Raw genomic sequence first — 23,463 nt, 5'->3', positions numbered from 1 at the left:
AATATATATTTTTTATTTATTTATTAATATCTCTGAAACTACAGAAATATATTTACTCAAATCTTAGGATTGTGTAAAGTGATCAGAAAGAAAGCCAAAAATGCAATAATATACAGGGTGTTCCATTTAAAATAAATCATCCCGGTACATACTTTAGGTTCGCACTTAAACAAAATTCTCAAGTTTTTTTATTCTAGGAGCTATTGAGAATATTTGTTGGATTAGCAATGATATAAAAAAATATTTTATTATTTTCTCTGGTATAAGCAACGCCTTTTTGCCTACATTTTATGTACACAACTGTTACATACTCCCCTTACATATGATTTTTTTATGCTTGGCTAAAAACACGATTTCTTCAAAATATTCTCGAAAAATACAACAAAGGTATTTATTTTTCTTTTCTCTTCTTTTCAGGTTTTCGTAAATCGTCAACGTGTGCGAGACACAGATAATAATTCGAGCGGCATATTCGCAAACAAAATTGATTTTAACGTTGCTGATCGCATCACCAAACGAGAGGAAACACATTTTATCTGTGGTGAAATGGCGTGGGATACTGGTCCGGCTCTATCTTGGAAACGGATGGCAACAAAAACGTAGAGGTGAAGCTGAACGCACTGTAGAAACGTGATATTTGTGTATATAGGAGCGTCAATCCTGAAAACCGGACATAGGTAAGTTTTCTTGCTGCTTTTTTTCATCCATACTCTAGTATCGAGTGTCTCTCAGATAATTTACGCAAATTGGCTAAATTCAACCAATAAATCGTAAAATATAAATAGAAATCGTTAGTTTGTGCCGTTCAAAAATTCGGCTTCTGTAAAATCTGTCTCGTCTTCAATTTTAATTGATTGTGATTTTTTTGAAAATTTTGACATTTTTTTTGGTATATTATTTCGTATATTTTTCATTTTATTAATTTTATGGAAAGCACTGTTCATTAAAATGGTGTATCCTATGTTAGAGGGCTTGTTTCTCTCTACAATTTCCTGTCTCACAATGTACCGTTTGTGTCCAGGAAGGGTTCATATTTTCATAGTTGTCGAATTTCGAAAAAAATCAGTACATTTATTTTATTTCGTATATTTTTCATTTTATTGATTTTATGGAAAGCACTGTTCATTAAAATGTTGTATCCTATGTTACAGGGCTTGTTTCTCTCTACAATTTCCTGTCTCACAATGTACCGTTTGTGTCCAGGAAGGGTTCATATTTTCATAGATGTCGATTTTCGAAAGAAATCGGTACATTTATCTCATTTCGTATATTTTTTATTTTATTGATTTTAGGGAAAGCACTGTTCATTAAAATGTTGTATCCTATGTTATAGGGCTTGTTTCTCTCTACAATTTCCTATCTCACAATGTACCGTTTGTGTCCAGAAAGGGTTCATATTTTCATAGTTGTCGATTTTCGAAAGAAATGAGTACATTTATTTTATTTCGTATATTTTTTATTTTATTGATTTTATGGAAAGCACTGTTCATTAAAATGTTGTATCCTATGTTATAGGGCTTGTTTCTCTCTACAATTTCCTGTCTCACAACGTACCGTTTGTGTCCAGGAAGGGTTCATATTTTCATAGTTGTCGAATTTCGAAAAAAATCAGTACATTTATTTTATTTCGTATATTTTTCATTTTATTGATTTTATGGAAAGCACTGTTCATTAAAATGTTGTATCCTATGTTACAGGGCTTGTTTCTCTCTACAATTTCCTGTCTCACAATGTACCGTTTGTGTCCAGGAAGGGTTCATATTTTCATAGATGTCGATTTTCGAAAGAAATCGGTACATTTATCTCATTTCGTATATTTTTCATTTTATTGATTTTATGGAAAGCACTGTTCATTAAAATGTTGTATCCTATGTTATAGGGCTTGTTTCTCTCTACAATTTCCTGTCTCACAATGTACCGTTTGTGTCCAGAAAGGGTTCATATTTTCATAGTTGTCGATTTTCGAAAGAAATGAGTACATTTATTTTATTTCGTATATTTTTCATTTTATTGATTTTATGGAAAGCACTGTTCATTAAAATGTTGTATCCTATGTTATAGGGCTTGTTTCTCTCTACAATTTCCTGTCTAACAACGTACCGTTTGTGTCCAGGAAGGGTTCATATTTTCATAGTTGTCGATTTTCGAAAGAAATCGGTACATTTATTTCATTTCGTATATTTTTCATTTTATTGATTTTATGGAAAGCACTGTTCATTAAAATGTTGTATCCTATGTTATAGGGCTTGTTTCTCTCTACAATTTCCTATCTCACAATGTACCGTTTGTGTCCAGAAAGGGTTCATATTTTCATAGTTGTCGATTTTCGAAAGAAATGAGTACATTTATTTTATTTCGTATATTTTTTATTTTATTGATTTTATGGAAAGCACTGTTCATTAAAATGTTGTATCCTATGTTATAGGGCTTGTTTCTCTCTACAATTTCCTGTCTCACAATGTACCGTTTGTGTCCAGGAAGGGTTCATAGTTTCATAGTTGTCGATTTTCGAAAGAAATCAGTACATGTATATTATTTCGTATATTTTTCATTTTATTCATTTTATGGAAAGCACTGTTCATTAAAATGTTGTATCCCATATTATAGGGCTTGTTTCTCTCTACAATTCCCTGTTTCACAATGTACCGTTTGTGTCCAGGAAGGGATCATAGTTTCATAGTTGTCGATTTTCGAGAGAAATCAGTACATGTATATTATTTCGTATATTTTTCATTTTATTCATTTTATGGAAAGCACTGTTCATTAAAATGTTGTATCCCATATTATAGGGCTTGTTTCTCTCTACAATTCCCTGTTTCACAATGTACCGTTTGTGTCCAGGAAGGGATCATAGTTTCATAGTTGTCGATTTTCGAGAGAAATCAGTACATGTATATTATTTCGTATATTTTCATTTTATTCATTTTATGGAAAGCACTGTTCATTAAAATGTTGTATCCCATATTATAGGGCTTGTTTCTCTCTACAATTCCCTGTTTCACAATGTACCGTTTGTGTCCAGGAAGGGATCATAGTTTCATAGTTGTCGATTTTCGAGAGAAATCAGTACATGTATATTATTTCGTATATTTTTCATTTTATTCATTTTATGGAAAGCACTGTTCATTAAAATGTTGTATCCCATATTATAGGGCTTGTTTCTCTCTACAATTCCCTGTTTCACAATGTACCGTTTGTGTCCAGGAAGGGATCATAGTTTCATAGTTGTCGATTTTCGAGAGAAATCAGTACATGTATATTATTTCGTATTTTATGGAAGGCACTGCTCATATGTATATATATATTTAATATGGCAACACTGTCGCTTTTAGTTCCACACCGTCTTCAATATGCCTTCGCTAGCCGAATTAGAGAAAACAATGTGTTTTATGCGTTGACCGCAGAACGATTGGTGTCTCCACTGTACAGCACTTGAGACGTAAGGGGATATCAAAGCAGCCTTGTCACATATTCGCCAATTGGGTTGCGTATCTTCCCAATTCTTTCAATCAACGATTATAGTAAGATCCTTTGATTTACTGCCTTAGGCTAAGGACTCGGTAGCCCCAAAATAGTTATTTTAGGCGTTATCGCGTGGCAATTTTTTTGTGCACCCCTAAAGTATTGAACTCTACCGTTCTCAGATACTTTCAAAAGTTCTTATACGCCATGCCATACTTAAACGAATCAAACGAAAGTTTTCACAAATGAGAAAAACAAAAAAGGAACTATAAATAATACAGAAATATCTCCAATAAAAGTTATTGTGTCGAGCGAAACTAAGAGAGACGTGATCGATTAATAAAAATTGATTTTGTAACGGAAATTGAATTTCCTCTATAACTTTTCGGATGCCTCTGGGGATCACTCTTCGAAACGAAACAATAACTCCAACTTAAATAGACTTTATTATTTACTGTATTCGTTCTACCTTTTTTATATTTTTTTAACAAATATTTACAGTACACACATTTTAAAAATAAAACATTATATATTATATACCGATTGTTTTTCATTAGTAACTCACCCTCATACCTTTTTTTTTATTTTGGAGATAAAAAAACGAGATTTAGTATCTCAACAAAATCGGCGATTTTATAAATAAAATATTAATTTATTCATTTAATTCTGAGAGTTCTATTGTAACCATTAATTTAATATGAATTACCAGATGGAATTGTTGAGTTAAAAATAAATTATTTATATGTATTAAATTACATGTATTTATATCAAATCACTCAACAAAATCGATAAATGCTAATAAATAAATCATATAGGAAAATGTCCCATCAAGGAACATATTCATTATTTGAAAACCGATTTACAATGGATAGTTTATCTGTTTTCCCCAAAACGACAATTTTCCATTAACAATTCAATTTGTTCCATTAACAATTCAATTTTCCATTATAGACAAAACATAAAATTGAAAAAAATTACAAGTCTTGCAACCTTCGTCTATACGAAGCTTGTAAGGCAGTTCTTCCACTACAGAAATTTGTGAGATTCCATGTAAAATCAAGACAATTTTAGTTAGTATCTATAGGGTGATTGACGACGATATTATTTTTTATCTAAAAACTATTAGATAGGTACCTATAGGTTAGTATAATATAAAAATTATGAGACGTGAAAGTAGTTTCCATAAATGTACTAATACCATGCTGGCAACTGTTATTTTTGGTCGGCATTTACATGTGTGGAAGTAAATCGCATAGAGATCTTATTAAGTCAGAGTGAGAGAAATGCGACCGACCGACTTGCTGTTGCGGCGTTGCCGATACGCCTTTCCCTATCAAGTAAAGTAAAATCACGATCGCAAACCGCTTATTTTTAAAAGACTTTTTTTCAAGAGATAACTAGATAAAATCATTAGGTTTGTAATGTTTCTGAGCATCTGAAATGGAATTATAAGGATATCGTTAAGGTGTCATCTTTTTTATAACGAGAAAACGTCAGAACACATAACAGGCCATAACTCAAGAACCACTTTAGATGTTGAAACTTTTTTTTATTTTCAAGATCGGATACTTTACAATATGTTTACATAAGAAAAATTCGATAAGGTTGTTTTTTCCATTCAAAAATTGTAAACAATCCATCCATTTACTTTTAGAGCATAGCAATTTTCAGCAATCGTGTAATTTTTTTTTGATAAAGATTTTCACATACTGTCTACAAAGAAAATACAGCAGAAATATTAACAAAGTTCTTGAAAAAACTACAATCTATTATTTCTAATAGATTTCGAGATATCGATTTTTGAATTCAGAGTTCTAATAGCGCGACCACTATCGAACACCCACTTAATTCCACTTATTTTTACCAAAAATGCAAGTGTTTCTAGCTTGCACTTAGAAAAATTCAAGCTATAGGGAAAATTACAACGAGTCGTTAATAAATAAACAAATCAAGTATCACGAGACGTAATTAAATCGTGAAGCTGAACGCATGACGTACACCTTTCCCTAGAACTTTAAGTACTGACAGAGGTATTGATTGGGTCGACCGGTCAACTGCGACAAATCTGCTATATCCCTTTCCACGTCTCTTAGCGATGTGCACAGTTTCTCGGTTTATTTCATACGTTTGGCAACGTGTTTACTGTCCTCTCTTTGTTCAGTACATTATAAACGCATTGTGCTCTTCTTACGTACGGAAATCTCGACCCAAGACTAACCTTTACCAGCCCTTAGTATACTGGGTGTTCCGTTTAAAATAAGAAAGATGCTAAACTTTTCGAATGATACGGCAACACTGTAATGCTGAAAATAATTTAGACAGATGGAGCAGGATGTATGCATGGCTTTGAATCACCCTGTATAGAAGCACCTATTCAACAACTTTGTTATAAACTGTTAGCTAATCAATTAAAAAGATTTCAGTTAACGTCTCCTTTTTGCTGCCAGGGCTAATCTTGACGGGGCGTACTTTGTTTACGCGGAATCCGAACCGCGGTCCTCGGCCATATAATGGTCAATGGCCTACCGACTGGGCAAGTGTCTAAATCGACTCTTACTCAGGAGATATCTGATCTCATCCGGCCTCGAACCGGCGTGAATGAGCAGTGTGTGTCTATAGATTTTACACTTTTGCCTTTATTGGACAACAACACAATACAGAGTTTCGAACCGGTCACCCGTCCATCCACTAGTATCGCCTTACGTCGCTTAACTTTGGTGTTCTAATGGACGACGTAGCGACGTAGCTGGGCCTTTGCCCTTAATCAGTTACCTATCAACAGTTACCTGTAATAGTGACCTTATCAATCAATATTCGACATCTTTATTTCTATAATAATAATTAATTATAATGACTTGGCAATTGCTAGGCAAGATATTCTAGTAGTTAAAATACTTTGCCTCATTCGAAACCTCAAAATTAGTAGTTTCAATAATTATACTTTATACTTATGAGTTTACGATCATTCACAATTATAAAATTAATCTCCTAGCACCAGCTTACAGTGTAGTCAGTTGTATCCATAAAGAATGCCTGAATGCCTAATAGTTAGCTTACAAAATAATAAAATTTTAATTTCTAACCACAATTTTTGTTGACAGATGATAATCAAAGACCAAAAAGTATAATACAGTTGAAATTGTTAAAAGTTTGTTAACTTTTTCTACCAATAGGGAATTATTACCACTAATTTTGACGTCTTTAATGCTTACATTGAAATTAGAGGAACAAACTTCTACGCTAATTGACACCACTAATTTAGAGGTTCTTTAACGCCCTTGTTTAGATCTTCCTTGATATCTAAATGGTAGATTTATATTTTTTAAACATGGTGTAATTATTATTCAAGACAATTTTGCCTTTTCAGGTGAATAAAACAATGTCTAACCACATTCAGTACATAAGCTGTCCAAATCGAGGAACTTGTCCCTCGCCAACCTCTACTCCAGAAGAGCTCGAAAGGAGAGCTGTCATACAAAGAAACGATCTGTTGCTGCACGAGGCAGTAATCAAGAATGACACGGAAGGTGTTAAGAAAATACTAAAGGAACCTGTAGATATAAATTCAAGGAATAATGTAAGTATTCCCTTTTTTGTTTCACCTAACAATAAAATATTTATTATACTATTTGAATGAAATGTAAAAAATACCTCAAAATAACACACTAAATCCCACAATACACCAAAACACTTTTACTTTTACACTGGACGCGCGTTTCGCTAACCATATTAGCATCATCAGCAGATGATTAAAAACTAAACTACAATCTACAATTTGAGCGTTTATTTACTCGCTCGGTGGGCACCGAGTGGGCGTGGCAAGATCTAGCCAACCGAGTCAAAGCCTACCGAGCGTAACAGTTAGATTTCCGCCACTAGAGTAGTAGGAACAAAGAACTTGAAGGAATTGGACCGTTGTCTCTGTTCATACTATATTTACATTTATTAATTCTGATGCTTTCATGTGCATCTAATTGCCTGTAATTTGAGACTTGTTTAACTAATTTTAAATTATTAAGATCTATACAATGTTCTTTATCAAGAATATGTTCAGCAACGCAAGATTTATCCGGTCTACCATATCTTATCTGAGCTAAATTTTCTTTAAATTTAAATCTGGTTAAAATTGATCTTCTAGTTTGCCCAACATATTTCTGATTACAATCTTTACAAGAAATTTCATAAATACCTATTATTTTACCACTGTTATTTATAAATAAAAGTTCGTAACAGTTGTTGTTACTTCCAGTAACAGTGGTGAAAATGCCAATGAATTGACAACGATGGCTTGTAAAGTGAACTCGACATATTTACCACCATTTTCGAAATTATATTTGCAGCATTTGTTGGGATAACAGTTTTTCCGAAAGTAACAGGTATGAAATAACATCACACCGACTCTACCGACAGAGATGGCTCACACCTCGAAATATTTCAGACTAAAAATAATCTAATACAAATAACTAACCGAAACTTGTTATTTTAAGCTGTTATTTTCCAACAGATAACAGTAACAGTCTCAACTGTTTAAAAGTAACACATTTAGCCCACTTTAATCAAACTACTGTGTATCTAAATATCGAAATTATTTCATTGTCCATAACTAATTGATATTATTAGTACTTTTAATAACAATGGATTCACATTAAATATTCTTCTCTCGTTTAATTAGGGATATTTATTAATAATAAAATATTTTTTTTCTAAAATCGAATCTGCATAATTTCAATAATTATATATTATTAAATATTGCGATTAATTATTATCGAACGTTAATTTTATTAATTATTCAGAAATATTATAAACATTTTCAGAAATAATATAAACGAAATAAATTAGTGACATACAAGGGGCCTTAGAAAAGTCAAAAAATGCAAGAATAAAATTTAATATTAATAAAAAAATATATTAGAAGATATTTAGACTCCTAATAATGCCTGACCAAAAAAAAAATAGAAATATTTTAAGAGTCTATTACGCTGTACTTATACAGGGTGTCCCAGAAATGAGTGCAGATATTTTAAGGGGTGGTAGATCTGGTCAAAATAAACATATTTTCTCTTTACCATTTTTAAATTAAATTGAAAATAACCGAGTTATTTAACTTTGAAAATTTAAAAAAATAATCGCAACATTTTGAGAACCGCCGGCAGATATCGCAAACTACATCCAATTGCCCGGATCAAGCCCGGATTTCAGTTAATTCGACGCACTGTGTTGCCATAGGGACAAGAAAGTATATCTTAAAAGTAAGTCATAAAATCACAACACACCTGAGGAGTTTGCAGAGATGCATTACATTTTTAAGATTGTGATATTATTACATAAAATAAATTAAAAGTTAAATTTTTAATAATGTGTTAAAAAATGTGTTAAAAAAGTTAAATTAAAAAACTTACCCAACATTAAAAAATATACTTATGACAGATCGATGTAACTGTGACAGTTCTCTTTTTCGATATACACTTAACTAAAATACACTTCACTGTGCTGCTTTACTTGTACATGCTATTATAATAACTACTAAAATAACAGTCCCCATTTTTAACACATTATTTTCATATAAGCCTCATCACAATTTGAACTACTGATTTACAAAACACCTTGAAAAGCACACATTACTTTGAATACCTTTCTGAATGAATAAATGTTGAGAATTATTGTCTCTTACCGCCACTTTCCGAACTACTTTCAATCTAAGAAAATACATGTTTCACTCAACAATTTTAAATACGTATTTTGTTTTTTTGCTTTTTTTTCTATGTATTTCAACAATTCCATCGACAGCGCAACAGTCGCGTCGGCCGTCGGCCAAGAGAGCGGCGCATCACTGGTAACTGCTCCTTTGTCGCGCCGCCGTATTGAGCTTGCGTCATGCGAGGTTGCCGTAGTTTCAACAATTTCCAATTCAAGACACTCGAAGCAATCAAATTCTTATTAAATTTTAAAAATAAAATAGAAAAATATGAAAGAAAACAAACAAAACACAAATGAATTGGTTATTGATAAGGTCACAAAAAAGAAATTTCTAAAACGTTTATCGTAATTCAGAATTCAATACATCGAAAACAGCCCGACGGATAATCAATTCATTTTTGTTTTGTTTATTTCCTTTCATGTTTCTCTGTTTTATTTTTAAAATTTAATACGAATTTGATTGCTTCGAATGTCCTGAATTTGAAATTGTTGTAACTACGGCAACGTTGCTTAACATCGTCGTCTGACGCAAGCCCGCCACAACGGCGCGGCGACCGTCGACTCAAAGGACCAGTTTACACGCGGCAGTTCTTGGTTGACGGTTAGGCTGTCGATGGAATTGTCGAAATACATCGAAAAAATAGGGAAAAAACAAAATAGGTTGTCAATAATCGTTGAGTGAAACATGTATTTTATTAGATTGAAAGTAGTTCGTAAACTGGCGATAAGAGACAATAATTCTCAACATTTATTCATTCAGAAAGGTATTCAAAGTAATGTGCGCTTTTCAAGGTGTTTTGTAAAACAGAGGTTCAAATAAAACAGAGAAACATGAAAGAAAACAAACAAAACAAAAACGAATCGATTATTCGTTAGGCTGTTTTCTAAATTTCTTGAATTGAATTCTAAATTACGATAAACATTTTAGGAATTTCTTTTTGTGACCTGATTGTGAATAATATGAATCATTTTATTAAATTTATTCCAAAATAAAGTTATTTTGCAGCATAACAAAGATTTTCGTAAACTTCATAAACGTAATGTTTTAGTTAATTTTCGGTGGTTTTTGTTAAGTTTTCATTGAAAGGGCAAGTACTAAAAATAATTAATGTGATTTTTTTTCTATAATTATTAATAATGAGCACTGATAAAAGATTAAATTTAACATCCTAATTTTTTGAATAGAAATTTGTCTATGAATTTATAAATGTAGAACTATGTTCCGCCGAACTATGTAGAATGTGGATAACATAGGAGGTTGCAACACTGCAAGGTTTAGATAGACCGTAGTGAAATCTCAGGTGAATAAACAAGTGGCACTAAAAAGTTTTTTCAAATTTCCCGGAAAATGTCAAGAAAAATGTTAAATTGTCAACATTTTTTTTTCGCAAAAAAAATCTCATAGGCGTGTTTCTGGGGTTGAACTATACTACCAGTTAAAATATTTGCACTTATTTCTGGGACACCCTGTATATTATATTTCAGAAATCTGCTGAAAGACTTAACTCGATCCTGTCGTGTTACACCACGTCCAAAATTCCAAACGCACGTGCTTTGATTAAGGCTTGATTAAGGTTTACAGAGCTTCAGCATTTGCCATAAAATAGCGAACAATTCGTTACAAAACCATATAAATTATATATCACTGTAATCACAAAACTTCAATCTATTTCCGTATTGTAACGGAATTTTAAATTATGTCTTTATTTTCGAGAAAATTTAGTCCAAACATAAGCAATATTTTGTTGATGTTTAACCATCAAAATCTTAAAAATAAAGAAGTTGTCTAAAAATGTGCTACAATACCGATATAGTATAATCCTTTATCTTTAATTTCCTTCTTCATTTGTGTAAAAATACATACTACGCTTATTTTGCTACTTTTTTGTACTAGTAGTGATTTTTTTTTCGTAAACTAGTAAAATGAACTCTTAAGGCACTTACCATTGTGATTGTGAGTTGAATTTGAATGACGTCGCCCACCGCATGCGATTCTTAAACATATTAGTAAATTCGTCCATGAAACTCCATACATCTGTCTGTTTCTGTTTCTCCACAAAAATCAAAGAGGACAAAGCTGCACATTCCACCAAACCGTAAGCGAAACCCATAATTCACACGAAAAATTTACACAAACACACAAAAAAATCACAGAACTTTCAAGTTATCAGCACATTAGGATAATATTTCGGAGAATTTTGAAATTTTACCAGAGTAAAAACAGCAAGAAATAAGTTATGTCATCGTATTTTAGTCTTGGACTGACATTGACGTTTGCCAAACAGGTTAAACCAGGGGGGTGATAGTAAACTGGAAAATTGGAAACAGTTGTGGCGCGGTTCTACCCAGGCAGAAAGCATGGCCTTCTAGACTGTCCTAGACAAAAATCTGAATATTTCTATATGATTTCTGTCAATTTCTGCTACGGAACATTTTGTCTTTTTGTCTTTTGTCTGTGTGTCAGCGTCAGCTCCCGAGGCCTCTGGCAAGGTCGGGCGCCATTTTAATTTTTGCCGTTTAGATTCGATTGGAAGTTTGTTTCTGATATTTCGGCTGAAATTTATAAGTACAAAGATGTTTTTTGATATAAAGTTCCTTGTTAACACTTTAATAAAGTATATATGATATTAATTACATGAAGAAAATTATGAAATCGACGTTTCTGCGTGTAGTAGGTATGGGCCATATTATATGTAAAAATAGGTAATATATTAACTGTTTTATATTTTTTTAGCTTTAAACCCAAGGATCTTGGGATATTCTTTGCCAAGGATTTTTCCGTATCTCTACTTTAAAGACTGATCGGTAATTTTGAGCAATTGAAAGCAAGTTATACAAGGTAAATTATGATTATTGAACTATGATTAGCCTACATTAATTTTCTACAAGATGAACAGAAATGCGTAATTACATATCACATAGGTGATGTATTTTCATAGCAATTATTATTATTCTATTATGTATTTTCATAGCAATAATGCTATAAATCTATGTATGTAGATTATTTTTAAAATACAAATGAGGTATTAGATGTATATGTATCATATTTTTTATTCATTTTATTTTCATTCAAGTCCTGTTTGATTTAATTCACAAAAGTCTTATGTACCTATATTTATGTTTTTTACATATTTTTTTTGATTCCAGGTTTTGTGTGGGTTCCGGTTGCCTTTTTCCTGCTTCCAGTTATTTAGTTTTATGCCCGTGAAGCTGTGAAAACATTTATGTATCTTCAAGTTTCTGTAAGTCAATGCACTGTTACTTTACTAATTCACTTTAACACAGCATCTCTGATATTATTTAAATATTCGATATTGATACAGTAGTTTATTGGTTTATAGCTCTTTAATTGTGTTGATTTGCATATTTACATTGTTCTAAATTCCAAATAAATATTTTTGAGTAATTTTGTTGTATTATTTACTACTAGAAAGAGTAAAAAGTATATTAACCCTCATTTAAACCTGCTGAACAGCCCGCCATTAAAAACCGGAAACGGAAATAAATTTCATAAAATTGAAATTGTCATGTCTATATCATGTCAATTGTCCCAGCCGCCATATCTGAAAATTAGTTACCCAGGCAGCCACGCTGTTTCCATAATTTAACATTGACTTGACACTTCTTCTTGTATTTATTATTTTATGGGTTAAACTAGTTTTCCTATGCATCTGCCAAAATATTATACATTTAATCAGATAAGAATCATTGGCCTTGATATGGTTTAGAGCCAGTCGACATCTTGGTCACTCTCAAATTGAGCTGGCGCGGCGGTTGCCTTGTAGCAGAGCCATCATAAAACAAGAAGAAGAGAAGAAAATAGACATTTTGTGTGAATTCTTTCAAAATAAAAAGTGCTCAATATTTTTGAAAGGGTATGATATTAGGAAAACCTATTAAGGGTATGATATTAGGACCATGATATTAGGAAATTAGCAGGGATAACTTTGACCCGCCTAGCCAACAATAGACAACAATGGGCCCAACTACAAAGAGAGTACCTACGTGAGGGAGGCCACACCATAATTGGATGATGTTAAACGAAAAGGAACCAAGCGCCAAATTACAAAAACTGAGAAAAAGGCAGAGCAGTGTTCAGTGTATATGTGGAAAAAGATCCACGCTACAATTAGGTGTTTCAGTGTCATCTATTGAACAGGGTCCTAAGCACCACCACTGTGTAAGAGTCTTTTGAATTTGTCTAGAAGGATACAAGCTTACAAGCACTGCCGTTCTTTAAAAGATCAGCCTGGGGGCGGACTTTTGTTTACTTCATCAGCTGTACATACTTAGATATTGGGTTAGATTCCGTTTCATATTTTGTCGGTTGATTTTTGGTTTTAACTCTTTGATTTTTGGTATTATTTATTATTGTAGTGCAAAAAACTAATTATTTTGGTGTTTAAGTGACATAAACTACTACCAGATATATGGTCACTCTCGGTTTCGCATAAAAAAATAGAAAAATTACACGTTGTGTAAGTGATTTAACCTAAAAGTGCCCATACATTTTTTACTTATCGTGATTTTTGTGTGTGTTTTTTAAGACTCTAACAATTCATCAATAAAGCTTAAGTGGAGTGTGTTTTTGGTGCTATGCCTCATCTTTGTTGTGTTCCTGGTGGAAAGGATAGTTATACTAGGCAGCCTAAAGTGTCCAGAAGAGCAAGAAAAGTGGGTACGAGTTATAAATCAAGAGAATTCTATTGAAAATATCTTTAATAAATTTAAAAATAATATTCTCCCATGATGGTATTAATGAAAACTGGACAATTATGTTTATTTTATTCATATTGTGGAATCTCCACTCCAAGTGTTGTTGGTTCAGCTTCGATAGATTCAAACACGTAAGTTGGTATTATGATCTAGGGAAAAATAAAGAATATATGTATTAGAGATCATGAAAAAGATTATTATTTTGAGTTCAAATTTTAAAAAAGATTATTGTAAAGTATATATATATAATGTATGTCAAGCATAACATATATTTGTTCAGTAATTTTTAATGAATAGTGTTGATTATTTATAATACCAAATTAATATCAAATATTTAAGTGATGGCTGAATACAATATGAATAAAATAACAATAAAATTGGTATATTTGCATAATACAAAATTAAGTTTTAAGAATAAAGGTGTTACTAAAAATTCTAAGAAATTCATATTTCTTTGTATTAATTGGTCTAATGTTATTTACATTTTATGTAAGAATTATACCGTATCATCGAAAAAAATCGGCGTCTAGTTGGCTTGGAAATGAACATCGATGACATTCCCTAAATAACTGTACACAAAATAATTAACTAGAATTTTACAATCTTGGAAAATTTGATATTCTTGAACCTTGTTTCTAAATATTCTAAATTTTTTGATTTTCTTGCGATTTAGGTTCGGGAAAAACGCTGATTACGTTTTCATTTGGTTTTTCGTTATTTTTATTTGGTTTAAAAAAAAACGTTTCGGCTAACATTATAGCCTTCATCAGTGTTGTATCATATGAAAAAAATAGTGTCGAATATAATCCAAAAAATTACATATAAAATATTCACACCACACACATAATGTTTACTGCGTACTCCATAGTGAATGTAGATAATTTTAGTGTTAAGAATAATAATTTTAAAAAATATGTGGTCATCTTTTGATAAGTTTATATTAGTTTATTAATTGCAGTAAACATTATGAGGTGTGAATTATATTGTATATGTAATTTTTTGGATTATATTCGACACTATTTTTCTCCTATGACACAACACTGATGAAGGCTATAGTTAACCGAAACGTTTTTTTAAACCAAATAAAAATAATGAAAACCCAAATTAAAACTTAAATCAGCGTTTTTCCCGAACCTAAAAATCCCAAGAAAATCAAAAATTTTAGAATAATTTTACATATAAAATGCCAGCGATCTTCATTTCATAGCCATCGCTGACGCCTTTTTTTAGATAATATTGTATTATTTGTAAATATAATTTTTCGAACATTGATACTAGCAAAATATACATATAAATTTTGTGAATGCAAATAATAATACATCACTATTAGTAGATACTGAATGTTTTTTTGTTAAATTAGATCGATTTTCAAACGCCAAAATTTAAAATATATTTACATTTTACCCATTATCTTATGTACGTATACATTATTTGTACATTGTAAAACATTTGCTGCATTTGTATGGTTCATAGTTTATTTGCCAAAATATTTATTACTATAAATAGGTATATATGTTGTAGTTATTAACTGTATATTATGTATATTTCATGTAAACTATATCATTTTTAAAATGCAAACCAAAAATCTGAGGAATAATTATGTTTTCCATGTATTCTACAACATATTTATTAATCCGTTATATCTAACTAGCGTGACGTCATAAATCTCGCCCGTAGGGCTGATCTTTTAATAGAAGGCACTGTTACAAGCGACAATTCCTTTTATATGTATATCCGTTTTCTGTTGATTCTCTTTAAATGGTTGCTTAGCCGCGTGCTTTTCATATTAAAACTACAAAACTATTATAAAAAAGAAAGGTATTAGCCTAAAACAAGGGTAAACATAGGAATTAGTAAAAGATCTAAAAGTATTGTGTTGGCTGCTTGGGGAAATATAATTTTCGAAACAATGGACAAAGGAGACTTCTATTCTACAGAACAAACAGAGAAACAAATCTGCAATAGAAAACACCGTAAACCATGTTGTAGATTTTCTTTTTGGTTACAAGTAACCAAGAACTTGGTTCTTTTTTAAAATTAATAACAGTACTCCGGTATTTCTTAAAAAAGAATTATGCGCCAAATGTTTATTAAAATGTGTAAAGTTTGAAGCTATGTTTTGTCAATTTGTTCTTGTACTCATCTTAAATCAATTTTGTCATAAATTACATTTTTCTTGATAGCTCAACAAAGAGAGATAGAGCTCGCTAAACGTTAGAAGGCAATATCTCAAAATCACAGTTTGACGCTTGGGTCATTTTCGATTAGCATTATCCAATTGGAAATGGTTGAATAAGCTGAAAATGATGATGATGATGATGACCCTATCGGCAGACTAAGTCTTGAGGCAGTGTTCACATGTCTAGGAGAGTCTATAGTACGAGAGTTAGCAACATCGGAAAAACAAGTATTTTGAGACATCTGGCACTTTGATATATCTTTTACTATGCTATCTAGAAACAGCATGCGGCCCGTCTGGCTGCCGGTAAACGTTGCGTTCCCTACTGCGCATTGAAAGAAGATCTTTTTTCATGGCAAAGGCTTTTTTATTTTATTTTCGTTTATATTCTGATTTGGTTTGTTAATAAAATATATAGGATCTTCTTCCGATGCGCAGTAGTGAATGCAACGGGTATCGGCAGCCAGACGGGTCGAATGCTGTTCCAAAGAGCATATTAAAAGACGTATTAAAGAGCCAGACGCCAGACGTCTTAAAATACTTTCTCGAAAACGTTGCTTGTTCTTAGACTACTAGAAGAAGTAATATTTTGGCCAACTGTATAACAAACTATTTAATAAAATAAAGAAACCTACGTTGTGTTAAAAATATTTCCTTATTGTGATTACCTCGGATGCGCTCGACAAAAGCAATATTTTGGGAAATTTGAGGAGGATAGGTTATGTAAATCAAACGTTAAATTTATACCTACTTATTTTATTAAATGAAATGAAAGTGCCGTACTCTGCCTGGAATTCACAAGTAAAAGAGCACGTCAGAGAAAACTCTGAGAAAGTCACTATTCCAGAAAATCCAACTATGCTGTTCTGAACTTTAATTAAAGAGAAATAATAATAATACAAATACTACCTTGGTCTATGTTAGCAGGTCCCCCACCTGCAGGTACTGAGGTCCACTGATTCGGGAGGCTACTTAGCTAGAGTTCTTCCCCTAGGAGATGCAAGACCTTGTCGTTGGTGGGGAAGCCCCTGGTCAGGTGCTGGGGGAATCCCCCCTAGCACTTGGCTTGGTCTAAGAAGCATCTCACTCATCGTCTTGTCCCTGACTGTAGTGTCGTGGCCAGGGAATTGCACCAAGACATATAACGATACCGGGCGGGACTACGGACAGCCTCAACCTTGGGGCACCGGGGGGCACCCTATTGTATTTTACCCTTTACTTCTACATGCGGGGCTCTGTAGAAGTGGACCGACTGTCCCTAGCGACTCATGGGAACACTATGAGATCTGGTAATAATAGTAATAAAAACATCACCGGTGAAGCTGTGGGGAAACCCCCTAGCAACACTGGGAACAGTAACAATGAAAGTTCCAAGGGGCCAAACCCAAAAAGAACTACAGGAGAGGTGACTGACACTTGCGTGAGACCATCCTCCGCAAGTGGCATACAAGTTACCACCTCCTCCAAGGGTCGGAAGCCTACCTCCTATCTCTAAACCCTACAGGCGACACAAGCTACCGTTTTGTCTATCCGGCCTGGGTCGTAGCTCCTCGACTGTGAAGGACACGGGTCTCCGTAGGAAGTCCTAGAACGGTATGATGAGTTATAACTCAAGAAAGGGGGACACAATAGATCTCTAAGGTCGCAGAGATTAACCCTCCTCCCACTTATTCTTATTCTAGCTAGAGTTGATTTGGTTGGGTTAGCCAATATCTTTAGACTATGAGTTATACCATTCTTTAGTTTTTGACTGTTCACTTGGTTGCTAAGATATTTGCCCAGGCACGGTTGGAAATTATTAGTACACGCAACAAGGCCCTTATTGTCACACTAAGTCATACTGAACCAAAAACACTGGGACGAATGGACAGTAAACAATTGGATTTAGATTTAATTGTAAACTAGAAATTATTCACAGTATAAATCGAATCCATTAAATACATACACATGTTATAATATTATCTTTGTCAGATCAAATAAATAAGGAAAAACAATAGAACAGAACATTTCAAGAGAAAAATAAAATATACACTTTAGTTAATATTAGTTAAATAAAGAGGAAACATTTACTTTACCTTTAATAACCTTCTTTATTACAATAACCAAAATTTACAACCAGTGGGTCTCGAATGGTAGTTTAAAAGATATTCCTTAATATCTATTGTCGCTGTTATTTGTCTTATTCAAAAATCAATAATTCTATTTACGTATACAGAGTGTCTTAAAATTGAATGTTTTGAATTTAAAAAATATGTTTATTTTTCTTCAGTATACACGAAAATCCTAATAAGGTCTGCTTACTCCATTAAAACCAGTCACAAACATTCTATCGAACTATTTCTTTTTCGCAAGCTTATTGAAAGCAAATATTTTCAATTAATTTAAAATGCTGATCGACTACAAAGAGAGTAGAACGGAAGCAGATAGATGGAAATCAATTTCCCAGCAATTAACTGGCTCACATTTCAAAGTCTGGTCCTACAAAAGCAAGTAGAGTAGCTCAATATTGGCGGAATGCCGAGATAGTTCTCTAAGTTCTTTTTGTATTCCTATCAGGGTCAAAAACTTTTTCAGTATATAAAACCTGAATTTAATATTAATATGAATAGACTTAAACCAACTTCTTTTTTAATATTGAATTAGGGCCCCAAGTAGCAAAAAGAAATTCTAAAAGGATTGAATTATTTTATAACAGTCGAATAGCGCTGTCTTAAGGACTGCTTGATTTTATTAAGCGTTTGGTTTCGACCATTCTGTTTTTTAATAAAAGTTGTCATATTAAACTATTTTCTAGTGGTTTTTACAACGTATCCTATAACGCATTAAACGATAATTTCTTTTAGTATGGTTACTTAATAAGACAATGCTATATGATAAAAAAACATATTATTTTATTAGACTTTTATACCCACCATGTAAGAGTTCTATAATATTCATATAACTAGTAGTCACAAGATCATATAATAGTTACTTAAACTTGTCTTATTAAAGTTGTATTACGTTGTATGATAGAATGTTTTATTGCGTTAAACTACGGTGCTGTATACAACACCAGTTATATAGCGTTATATGATAAAATTGTGATTAACAAAATAAATTCGCTGTAATATCTGCATTATAAAACTGGTAATGTATAATATAACCTCATTTTAAATTAAATGGTATACCTAGTTATTTATTTTGTTATTGTTGTTGTTGCAAAAGTAATATCTGCGTACGAGTATAATCAATCACAGCTATTATGAATTCTGGACAAAGTTGAAAAAAAGTTAACAAACGCAGTGGTAGTTATAAAGAGCATGTAAGAAAAAAATCCTCGAAATTACGGCAAATAATCCCGAGAATTCCCTGGGTTCTCAAAAGCCAAAATCTCTCGGGTTGTCTGGCTTCTTCAAAGCATTGTTGCCACGTTGATGTAAAAGTTTTACTCTAGTAATGTTTGTATTGTTTTATTGTTCTTTTTCCAAGTCCTTAGGTTGCCGCTCACTCGTCGGGCACGCATGAAATGCATTGCGTGCATGAATCCATGAAAATCTGATCATGTTTGTTAGTTTAAATACTATTCAAATGAGATTTGGCAACATCTATTTGTCCAAATCTCAATATGTCCAAAATAGTTCTATAGTGCCTGGAAATTCTGCGTAATGATAGGTATTTATCCTATACCGTTTTATTTTACAACAAAGACTTATTTAAGGGATTCATTTATAATAAAATGGTTGCATTATAATTCGCCATGTTTAAGGCAGAATTTTTGTATGGCTTATGGCCGCCATTATATGAAGCAAAATTAAAAACATCAAAATAAATTGTAAAATGTTATTTTTGAGAACTATTTTGTGATAAGATTCCCACATACAGTAATAAAGATTTTAATTAAATTAAAAACAAGAATTTTTGAAAATTTTATTTTATTTTATTGTTTAAATTTATATGTAAACCTTAATCGAAACTAAAGCGCTTTAATTTTTTGCCAAATACATACCTCTAATCTATCAGTAAAATTTTCAGCGCAACAAAAATTGTCCCTACTTTTCAAACCCTATTAATGATTTTTTATATTACATATTTGTCCTTCTGGCATGTCTATTTACATATCTGTCCTTCTGGCTCTACCCGCCATTTTCATTGTCGAGTAAAGTCTCCTTTTTAACAAACCACATCCTCTAGATTCATTTTACGACACGCTTAAAATATAATTTGCTCCTAATATTCTTCGGTAAAAAATAAAATACTCTTGTACCTCGCTAATTGATCAAATGTTTTTATTTTTCTGTTTCTTAGATGTGACCACGTAATAGACAATAAAACTAGTTTTAAAATAGTCATATAACGCTGTGTAAAATAGTTGCATAAGAGTCGTATACCCTTTTTATAGAACTTCTGTACTACTAAACGGTTGTATAAAAATGGGCCTTTTTTGGTTGTAAAGCTATCATATTCCGGTTATATAGCACGTTATATGAATTGAGGTATCCTATAAAAATTATCACATAGCTGTTTATACAGCCTTTATAAAATAAAATTTGCTACTTGGGGGGGATCTTTATTTTTCATTACACATATTACAGGACATACAACATAACTGGAATTTAAATTTCGCGCTGGTGATAGCTCTGCTGTAAATTGACATTTTTTACCACATTTATTTATTCATTTCCTGACATTGTCATTCGTTTTGGCACTTTAGTTTCGTATAACGAGTTTTTGGTTTAAATAAATAGAGAGACCTTTTTTACGTAAAAAAACGTCTTAAATGTATATTTTTTTACTCAGTAGTTTTATACAGGTACGGACGAAAACTTATTACTCTTCAAACCAGTTAATAATATGTAGGTTGTGCCCTCTACAAGTAGGAGTCATATTGACATCAAGATCAAATTTCTCATGTCAAAAAACTCCGAGACACTAATTTTCATCCAAATATTGACGTTAATTCAGAAATTATTTTGAAAAAATCGAAATAAAAATGAAATTTCTACACCCTGTATCTCCGAAACTAAGCATTTTAGGACATACATTTATACGAACTCTTTTACTTATTTTTATCTGCAGAATATCCTGCTGAAGTTTCCGGAATACAGTTCGGACCAGCCTGTGTTTATAATTAATTTATTTTTGTTTCCTAGAATATTTTGATTGAAAGAAAATATATAAAACTGTGCCGGTCAAGCTTAAATCACGTGGCTAAAAGTTTATTTGGTACGAACTGTACTCGTAATTTCTTATTTCTTAACCTTCACCACTCTACATAATTCATACAGCTTACTTTATTCTACTTTGTCCCCATACTCTAATTACTGTTCTGCATGCCACATGCACATTGTCATTTTATTAGGTAGGCTTGCGGTGTCCTTTGTGTGCGAGAGCAGCCACTAAATTGTTTAGTGCAGTCGCATCGTGACGTATTTAATTTCGCGTTAACCCAAAACGTCTCTTTTCGAAATTTATGGCTTTATTTACTCTGCCACGTAAAGTACGTTCATAAAAATATATCATTCTACAGAAAGAAATGTTTTATAGTACGTGTTGGAAAACGGATTTATGGGTGAATTTTTTTAGCTGAAATCACATAAATGAAGGTGAAACATAGTAAATGCATTAAATAGAAGCCTCCACAAACATAAAATTATAAAAATTTCTATGCGGAAACGCATCATTTTCTTTTTTCCGACATTTGAATAACTGGAATCAGTTAAAAACCCTAGATCATATATACATACACCGGAAAAGTCTAGGGATATTACAATTTTATCCAGCCATCGTCAGTAATTTTATTATTTGCATTTCTGATATAATAAAATTAAAATATACAAATAGTTTACAGGACGTATTGGAAACAAAAATGCGAAATTTACCGAATTTTTCAAATTTACCTTGATTTTTATTGAACTCAAAAAAATACACACATTTTTTTTTTATTCTAAACTGTGAATTAAAAAAAAAAGATAAAACCATTTTTACTTAATAAAGGGTATGGCCTTCTCTACTGTTCATTACAGCCCTACACCGTCTATCCATGCTCCTGATCAGGTTGTCGATCTCTTCTTGAGGTACAGCCTGCCACGCTACATTCACGGCCCGAACCAGATCCCTACGAGTTTCACGAGGCATACCCATTCTCAAAATTCTTCTTTGGACCGCGTCCCATACGTGCTCGATGGGGTTGAGGTCAGGAGATTGTGCCGGCCAGGGTAAGATGTTTAATTGATGAGCATTGATAAACTCACTTACCACTCTGGCTGTATGAGGCCGTGCATTGTCATGCATGAGAATGAAGTTTCTCCCAAAATCATTGACATATGGTAACACGACAGGTTCAAGAATTAAATCACGATATGTGATTCCTGTTGAAGAAAAACGAGATCGGTTTTTCGGCCTAACTGGACTCCTCCCCAGACCATAACTGTTCCACCTGGATAAGGGTGCACGTCCTGAACATGATCCAACCGAATAAGATTTCCCGGTTCTCTCCATACCCTAAGCCTTCTCGAATCCGGATGAATTCCAAAGCGTGACTCATCCGTGAAGAGAACATTGGCCCATTGTTCATTCGACCACTGAACATGATCTTGAGCCCACAAATATCGTACCTCTCGATTTCCTCTCGTTAAGGGTTGAGCTCTCCAGGGGCGTCTGCTTCTTAAGTTGACCTATCTTAATCTATTGCGAACAGTGTCAGGATTAACGGTTACATTATGTGTTTCCTGTAAGAGTCGGTCGGCGTCGAGCATTTAATTGTAAAAAATAATCTTGCTGAGGGGTAGTAATACGATGTCGCCCTGTGTGCCTTTCAGCAACATCCCCACTTTCACGGTAGCGTGCACTTAATCGCGATATTACACTTTGCGTTGTATTTAATGCTCTAGCTACGTCGATTTGGCGCATTCCAGCTTCGAGCATACCCATAGCCCTTAGCATTTCGTCTCTGTTAAGATATCTACGCTCCATAATGTCGTTTAATACTAAACAGAGTTATTTGAATGAATTCTGGCCAGTTATCATAAAAACATAGCCAGTACAGATTAAATTCGAACAATTGATGCTAGGTGCTTTTTATACATTTGATAAAAAATGCACAAACACTTCTGCAAATATCCCAAATTTAGAAATAACTAGTGTGACTACTTCGTTTCAATCGATGTAGAAAGAATCGGCCTACAAATATGTGGTTGTTTATTCAAAACATTTATTTTTAACTTTAATAAAATGATATCCCTAGATTTTTCCGGTGTGTGTACTTACGTGGATAAATCAACGCCATAAGATTAGCATTAAAAAATATATCTCCAACATCACGACATGCCATTTTCAAATCATATTTATTGCACTTATGAAACGTTCAATATGTTTATCATTTTCGAGGACCTTACTTTGTGCCATGCGCATTAAAAGTTGCACGTATTTCC

At 32.6% G+C, this 23,463-nt stretch overlaps 2 protein-coding genes across 3 annotated transcripts in view; one reads left to right on the top strand and one right to left on the bottom strand.

Moving 5' to 3' along the window:
* The window catches only part of LOC115888891 (regucalcin-like), an 81,986-nt gene extending 70,552 nt beyond the window's left edge, over positions 1-11,434 (bottom strand). Inside the window, exon 1 of the mRNA XM_030908760.1 lies at positions 11,104-11,434. Within this exon, the coding sequence (XP_030764620.1) occupies positions 11,104-11,270 (167 nt within the window). The 5' untranslated portion in view covers positions 11,271-11,434. The remainder of the gene's footprint in view (positions 1-11,103) is intronic.
* Positions 1-23,463, top strand: part of LOC115888890 (ankyrin repeat and death domain-containing protein 1A-like) — a 148,798-nt gene that overhangs the window by 101,988 nt on the left and 23,347 nt on the right. For both annotated transcript variants that reach the window (XM_030908758.1, XM_030908759.1), the window contains exons 3-4: positions 418-677; positions 6,830-7,039. In XM_030908758.1, coding sequence (XP_030764618.1) covers positions 6,842-7,039 — 198 coding nt within the window. In that variant the 5' untranslated portion in view covers positions 418-677; positions 6,830-6,841. The remainder of the gene's footprint in view (positions 1-417; positions 678-6,829; positions 7,040-23,463) is intronic.

Source organism: Sitophilus oryzae, unplaced genomic scaffold (assembly GCF_002938485.1).
Source record: "Sitophilus oryzae breed Bouriz unplaced genomic scaffold, Soryzae_2.0 scaffold_808_pilon_pilon, whole genome shotgun sequence".
In the NCBI taxonomy this organism is placed as follows: Eukaryota; Metazoa; Arthropoda; class Insecta; order Coleoptera; family Curculionidae; genus Sitophilus; species Sitophilus oryzae.
Note: the sequence above shows the minus strand (reverse complement) of the source record. Positions and strands in the feature narration are given on the sequence as shown.